The 8,146-nt window shown below is 36.4% G+C and overlaps 1 protein-coding gene across 1 annotated transcript in view; it reads left to right on the plus strand.

The window, feature by feature from the left end:
- LOC106884187 (NF-X1-type zinc finger protein NFXL1) overlaps positions 1-8,146 on the plus strand; it is a 29,764-nt gene that overhangs the window by 16,357 nt on the left and 5,261 nt on the right. The window contains exons 11-18 of the mRNA XM_052972567.1: positions 1,245-1,376; positions 2,154-2,244; positions 3,578-3,698; positions 4,638-4,800; positions 5,220-5,327; positions 6,301-6,432; positions 6,903-7,139; positions 7,296-7,490. Of these exons, the coding sequence (XP_052828527.1) occupies positions 1,245-1,376; positions 2,154-2,244; positions 3,578-3,698; positions 4,638-4,800; positions 5,220-5,327; positions 6,301-6,432; positions 6,903-7,139; positions 7,296-7,490 (1,179 nt within the window). The remainder of the gene's footprint in view (positions 1-1,244; positions 1,377-2,153; positions 2,245-3,577; positions 3,699-4,637; positions 4,801-5,219; positions 5,328-6,300; positions 6,433-6,902; positions 7,140-7,295; positions 7,491-8,146) is intronic.

The raw sequence follows: 8,146 nt of genomic DNA on the forward strand, positions 1-8,146 counted from the left end.
TAATCTTTTAAAATCTATACTTTTTTTAAAAAATCAAATAACAATAAATGCATTAATAGTTGTACTTCAGTTTTATTACTTCCAGATATCTTGTCATACGTAGGAATTAATTATAAATTTATATTTCTTTCTGTTGAGTAATCTTTGTATACCAATTAAAAAATCAGTAATACTAGTTTTAATATTTCATGTATTCTAAGGCAGCAATCTGGTGGAATCAACAGCATGCAGGGCAAAATAATTAGCGGCATTTCATCTGTCTTTATGATCTAAGTTCAAATTCCACTGAAGTCAATTTTGACTTTCATCCTTTCAGAGTCAATAAAATAAGTACCAGTTGAACACTGGGGTCAATATATTCGATTAACCCCACTCCCCCAAAATTACTGGCCTTGTGCCAAAATTTGAAACCAGTATTTCATGTATTCAAAGGTAGTGATATTTAGATTCTGTAGAATGTTGGACAAGACATCTTGCAGTATTTTGTTGCTTTCTAAAACCTATCAAGTACTCAAGTTGATATGATTGATTGATCATTCCTTGTTCCTTCCATTCAACATAAAAGGCCTTGTGCTTGAGTTTGAAATCACAATTTTAGAAATTCATAAAACCAGCATAATGAATCTTTGTAGGATAAAACAATATCCTACATACTTTAGTCAGCGTGAATGAAGACGAGTATAAAACTATTTTCACAATTACATGATTGGCGTAGTAGGAACAAGTGCCTATAACATATGTCACACAGATTTCTAAATTTGCAAAACTTGTTGTCAACACCATAAGAAAGACAAGTTTTTAACATATTGCTGTTTAATACTGTCTTATTGAACATCTGGTAAATGTAATAATATACAATAATTTTGTAATTAATTTCATGCTACAGTGCAGTTTTAAATTATCAAATTTACTTTTATATTATTTCTAAAACTAGTGATTCTTATTTTTTTAAATGAAGGATTTGCTCTCTGCTAGAAAGTTTAATTACTTCTAAAACATCAGCGAGTAGTTCTGCTTTATTTTTTCTGATATAAAACCAGAAGTAAAAGTATCAAAAAGAAAATAACGAGCAGAAATATAATTAGAAGTTGCTTTTTAGAATATGTTAACTCGAGAGGGTTAGATGCATTACTAGAATAATTATTTTATGAGATGTATGCTAATCTAAATCTAGTTAATTTTTTAATTTGTTTGATGTTGCATCCAAATTTAATTTTCATCCTTGATGCAAATTGTTATTTCAGTGTCGTCAAACAATAGTGAAAAAATGTCGTTGTGCGCAAAGGAGAAAAGAAGTGCCTTGCTGCAAAGACTACATTTGTGACATGAAATGTCAGAAGATGAGAGATTGTAGGCGACATCAGTGCAAACGAAAGGTGAATAATTTCATAGATATTTCCTGTATTGTCATCTCTGCTATAAGTTAATTGTGGAGTTAGAAGTCATATTTTACTCCACTGTATCAAGTAGTACAACTATGTATTTCTATTATTTTATCAGTGTCATGATGTTAGATATTGAAAAACTATTTGGTTCAAGTAATTGGTTCAACGTCTGAGACCCCCTTCGGTCACGAATGACCATGGGATTGCGCCTTGAAAGTTACCCTCTGAGGCACAAGTCTGGGCAAGGTTGCTTATGGAAGACCAGCAGTCACCCATGCATACCAACTCTCCTCTTCTTGCCACCAATGTTATCCAAGGGAAAGGCAAAGGGGCCAATACAGCTTGGCACCAGTGACGTCGCAACTCATTTCTACAGCTGAGTGAACTGGAGCAATGTGAAATAAAGTGTCTTGCTCAAGAACACAACATGCAGCCCAGTCCCGGATTCAAACTCCCAACCTCACGGTCATAAGTTTGACGCTTTAACCACTGAGCCATGCGCCTTCACTAGGTTCAACATGCATATATTATTATTCATACACTACTTGAAGATCAAAAGATGGCTTTTAGTTTTGTTGCACTTGTTATCTTTAAACAAAACCAAACTAATGCATATCAGCTATCAGGGCATGAGTGATAAAAAAATATCCTTCTTGAGACTTCAGTGATGTAATCATTCCTTTGGTATAGTTCTTAATATTTGTAAGATAAACATGCAGCCCATGCTACAGCTATATGTCTCTTGTCTTATTTTTTTTTTAATCTTAGTGTTGTGATGGCAGATGCCCAATTTGTGAACAAGTGTGTGGTAGATCTTTATCATGTCGAAATCACAAGTGCTCAAGTAAATGTCACCAAGGTAAGTTAACATAGTGAATTAGTACTAGTGTAAGAAACGATAGTTTCATGAATACTTTCTTGTTTGTTATGATGACTTTACTATTTCTGTATTTCACTGAAGTTTTGGATTTGCAGATAATGAGTGAATAGTAACATTTGTAGAGTATTACAGTTCTTGTATAGCAGCACAGAAACCACAGAAAGCAATGTTTGGTGGTGTAATGTTTAAATACATCGAATTATGTTAGACAGCTGAAGATGAGCAGGAAAGACATTCTCATATGTTTGTATACATCATCATCATTGTTTAACGTCCGCTTTTCATGCTAGTACGGGTTGGACGATTTGACTGAGGACTGGTGGAGCAGGAGGCGACAGAAATCTGTTACTGTGATGTGTAAGTGTTGGGAATTGCTTAATGTATGCTAATATAGTAAACTGGGTGAAGACAGCAAGCTGGCAGAGTCATTAGCATGCCGAGCAAAATGCTTAGTGGCATTATGTCTGCCTGTATGTTCTGAATGTGGAGGCGCAATGGCCCAGTGGTTAGGGCAGCGGACTCGCGGTTTCGGTTCCCAGACCAGGCGTTGTGAGTGTTTATTGAGCGAAAACACCTAAAGCTCCACGAGGCTCCGGCAGGGGATGGTGGCAAACCCTGCTGTACTCTTTCACCACAACTTTCTCTCACTCTTACTTCCTGTTTCTGTTGTGCCTGTAATTCAAAGGGTAAGCCTTGTCACACTGTCACGCTGAATATCCCCGAGAACTACATTAAGGGTACACGTGTCTGTGGAGTGCTCAGCCACTTGCACGTTAATTTCACGAGCAGGCTGTTCCGTTGATCGGATCAACTGGAACCCTCGACGTCATAAGCGACGGAGTGCCAACAACAACAATGTTCTGAGTTCAAATTGAGCTGAGATCGACTTTGCCTTTCATCCTTTTGGGGTTGAACACTGGAGTCGTAATCGACTTAACCCCTCCCCCAAACTTGCTGGCCTTGTGCCAAAATTTGAAACTAATATAGTAAACTGAGTGATTGTGGTTGGCTGAATTGGCCATGTACTGAAGAACAATCAGCAGTTTATTTCTTGTCAACAGCAACAGCAATGAATCAAATACTTCAACCCATTTATATTAACAAATTAGTACCATAGCATAGAAACAACTGTTAATGATTAGACTGCAAAACTGAGTTTGTTTGTCGGCTTACAGCACCAAGTACTACTTTTCCAATGCTTTTGGAGAGAGTAATAGTAAAGAACCATTCCAGTACTTGAACATTTTTTATTGATATTCATTTTTTTAAAAAACATTTTTAACATTGTTTTTTTAATATTTACCTTAAACAGGACCATGTTATCCTTGTACCATGACTGTTGACAAATTCTGTTTCTGTAAATCTACCTACATCACTGTTCCATGTGGTCGGGAAAAAGTCATAAAACCACCAAAATGCAACCAAACATGCAAGTAAGTTATTTCGCAATACTCACATCTCTCTTTACTCTTTTACTTGTTTCAGTCATTTGACTGCAGCCATGCTGGAGCACCGCCTTTAGTTGAGCAAATCGACCCCGGGACTTATTCTTTGTAAGCCTAGTACTTATTCTATCGGTCTCTTTTACTGAACCGCTAAGTTACGGGGACAGAAACACACCAGCATCGGTTGTCAAGCAATGCTAGGGGGACAAACACAGACACATATATATACATATATACGACAGGCTTCTTTCAGTTTCCATGTACCAAATCCACTCACAAGGCTTTGGTCGGCCCGAGGCTATAGTAGAAGACACTTGCCCAAGATACCACGCAGTGGGACTGAACCCAGAACCATGTGGTTGGTGAGCAAGCTACTTACCACACAGCCACTCCTGCGCCTAAAGAAACATCTGTTTCTTTTTTTCATCTTCTTTAGCCCTGCATTCCCTCAGTTCAAATACTGATAGGGTTAACATATTTTCTCTGAGTTTGATAAAATGAGAAATATGCAGGAGATGATTCAGTGTCCCCTTTCTAGTAAAAATCAATCTTTTGCATTATCAAAAGAAATCATGATTACTACTGCTGCCACAGTCTCATGTTTAAAAATCCCTGCAATAAAGGAACTCCACCAGCAAACAAAGCTTGCAAAGTAAAAGGCAGAAATTTGACATTCCAAACAACACCCTGTCAGATTTTTTTTTTTCTGACAGCACACTAAATTACTTAACTTATAAAAAAAAAAAGTTTACAACTTGGTTCCAGTTCCATATTAGAATTTCTTTTTTTTTTTATATCCCTTAATAGCTTTAAGGGAAGGCATGAATGTCTCTACAATGTAAAAATTAAATTGCTGTTAATTTATGTAATCTCAAGCTAGCATTTCTGTCATTTGTGCCTTGAAATTTTCTTTTTCTTTTTCGAAAGGGTTCCATCTGATTGCCACCATCCTGACCGTAAGCCACACCGATGTCATTTTGGTGACTGTCCACCTTGTAAGAATGTTTGTAACAACCAACTACCTAACTGTTCCCATTTCTGTCCAATGCTATGCCATGATGCTGTCAAGGTTAAGAAACCAATCAACCCAGTACGTATAAAATACTATGACCGACTTTAGTAACTGTAATGTGGTATAATTCATGACCTTTCTGTGTGTATAATAGGATGAGGTTGATGAGAATGGGGTAGAGTGGAGCAAGATGTTTGAATAGTTGACAAGGTGTTTGTGGTGAGCATATGTGTGTATATATAGACAATAAAATGAGACTGATTGTCTTTGATAGAAGGGTCATACTTGAATGAAAGGAGGAGAACTAGGGAGCAACTATGTTTGTGCATGAGCAAATAAAAAAGGAAAGTGAAATAGTGAGGGTATGAAAATGTGTAGAAAGTGAGTTAATGATGTTTGAAAGATATTTAAGAAAGTAAGAGTGAAAGAGTTGCTTTCTTTGATATTCCTTCTCTTTTTTTCTTATAATCATTTTTTTTCTTTCTTCAAATCACCAGTTATTGTATTCCAATAAACATAAAATTGTGGACCAGTTTGAAAAAATAAAGAAACCATGCCCTCCTTGTCAAGTCATTGTGGAGCAAAAATGTCTTGGAAAACATGAAGTAAGCTTTTAATTAAGTTTATTGTGTCTTGATAGCGATATGTTTATATTCTTTTTATATATGTGTGTGTGTGTGTGTGTTGCATTAACTGCTTCCTAAACTGCAAAAGTTAGGCAGTTTTGTAAATTTGTGGACTTCACCTAGATTATATATGTATCTCATTGAACTTGTTCTGTACTTTAACCAACTTGACCTGTCCTCTAAACACTTAAAGCAAATTATAATAAGGTAAGTGTCTTGAATTAAAATATAAATCTGTTTGCAAACCCCAAGGATTATTCATGTGACTGTGCTTAGCTCTGGATCAGAGATAATTCTACTGGGCAGGAGACTGGTCTTTGTGTGTAACCTTCCCAGAAAATCCTAGCAGCTGTACTTTGGTAACACAATAATTAGAGCAGTGTAAATGTCAGAAACACCCACCAATGAGCAAAAAAAAAATCTAAAGTAGATTTGAACTCACATCTCATGAACCAGTGGTCCAGTATATTACCCATTAAGCTATTTTCCTGCCTCCTTAGGACTTAATGATTAAAAAAGCCAAAATCAATTAAGTTTCCAATAGCAATTATTTTGTATCGTTCAGCAGTCCATTATTATTTTGTGTACTTCATTCAGCCTTGTAAAATAGGTACTACTTTCATTTTACACATGAATGATTGATAACTTGAAAGTTACCAGATTTGTGGTGCCCCATTAAATACATTGTCTTTTGTAGCATATCTATCTCCTGAACTATGATTGTAATGAGCTTGCTGAATGATTTGAGCCCTACTCTGCAAAAATAGAAAACTAAATATATATAAGATGATATAAAATAAGAACAAACTCAAGTATCTTATTGTACAAACATATACAATCTCTGCTAGCTTGAAAAGCAAATTGAACATTAACTTTCAGGATTGTGGTGCAGATATTTCCATTTTTTTTTTTCATATTTTTTCTTTTTCTGTTTTTTTTTTCTAACTTGCAGGTAAAGGAATTTGCTTGTTCAGCTGTTGTTCCGTATTCTTGTAAGAGGGCTTGCAACCGTTTACTTCCCTGTACCAATCATTTATGTGTCTTTGAATGCCATGAAGTTAAAAATGCTGCTGATGAGAAAAATGTAAGTTGTTAATTATAACTTATTTGTTGGGTTCTATTAGTTTTAGCTAATGCATTTAGTGGTGAAGGCACATGACTTAGGGGCTAGAGTTTTCGGCTCTCAACCATAAGGTCATGAGTTTGATACCCAACGGGCATGCTGTGTCCTGGAGGAAGATACTTTATTGTACATTACTCCAGTCCGTGGAGGCGTTGTGAGTGTTTATTGAGCGAAAACACCTAAAGCTCCACGATGCTCCGGCAGGGGATGGTGGCGAACCCTGCTGTACTCTTCCACCACAACTGTCTCTCTCTCTCACTCTTACTTCCTGTTTCTGTTGTGCCTGTAATTCAAAGAGTCAGCCTTGTCACACTGTGTCATGCTGAATATCCCCGAGAACTACGTTAAGGGTACATGTGTCTGTGGATTGCTCAGCAAGTTTAGGAAGAAAATGATTATTTTTGATAATTTCTATTTCTTTCTAATTTCAGGCTGGATCCAATTGCTCAAAATGTGAAGAGGAATGTTCAAGACCACGACTTCCTGGCTGTAATCATGAGTGTTCATTACCATGTCATTCTGGTGACTGTCCACCATGTTCAGAGATAATTCGAATGCGCTGTCACTGTCGAAACATACTGAAATACATTCAGTGCTACAAATGGGCTACTGCTGATACAGAATCAAAATCTGTCTTAAAGTCTTGTGGACTTGATTGTCCTAAAGTGGTGAGTATTTTTTGCATTAGTCACATTTGAAAATTGTCTGGGTCATCATTGTCCTTTTAGCATAAGTTCTGTAGACATTTGTAGAATGACTTCTGTATAGCCGTATCTACTTTGAAAACTGTTTATGTTTTCTCCTCTTGTTTGTTTTTGAAAAAGATGCCATGTGATCACAAATGTCCTATGATTTGTCACCCTGGAGACTGTTGTCCTAATGGCTGTGAGAAGAGAAAGTCTGTTCGCTGTCCATGTAAACGCAGGAAAAAAGAATTCATCTGTTCAATGGTAACATCAGGGAAAGCCCAGGTGAAGTGTGACGATGTATGTAGAGAGATTCAATTAAAGCAAAAGCAGGTAAAAATTCATTATCTATTTAATCCATGTATTGCATTTGATACATTTCCAGTAATTTACTTAATCTTTTTGTACATACATAAAAAAAAAAGTACCAGTAATATATTGGTATTCTTTATAAATTGTATACCTTTGGTTGGATAATTCACTTTTGAATTAAGTTATAGTATTAATGACTATATGGTCATGAAATAAATACTGCTACTACTACTACTACTACTACTACTATTATTATTATTATTATTATTAATTGCTTTATCTACCCTGGTACTACCAGCTATCCGAGTTGATAGTACCAGGGTAGATAAAGCAATTAAGAGTATGAAGACCGAGAAAGCCCCCGGCCCATCAGGAATCACTGCAGAGATGCTCAAAATATCTGGCAGTGTTGGCTATAGCCTAGTCACCCGTATTACGAACCAGGTGATACACGAAGGAGTCATACCCAATGACTGGTGTAGCAGCATCATAGTCAACTGCTACAAAGGTAAAGGGGACGCTTTAGATACAAATAATTACAGAGGCATCAAGCTGTTAGATCAGGTTATGAAAGTTACAGAGAGGGTCATAGCCCAACTAATTAGGGAGCGAATCAATTTAGATGAGATGCAGTTTGGGTTCGTGCCAGGTAAAAGCACTACTGATGCCTTATTTCT

This window comes from Octopus bimaculoides, chromosome 13 (genome assembly GCF_001194135.2).
Source record: "Octopus bimaculoides isolate UCB-OBI-ISO-001 chromosome 13, ASM119413v2, whole genome shotgun sequence".
Lineage (NCBI taxonomy): Eukaryota > Metazoa > Mollusca > Cephalopoda > Octopoda > Octopodidae > Octopus > Octopus bimaculoides.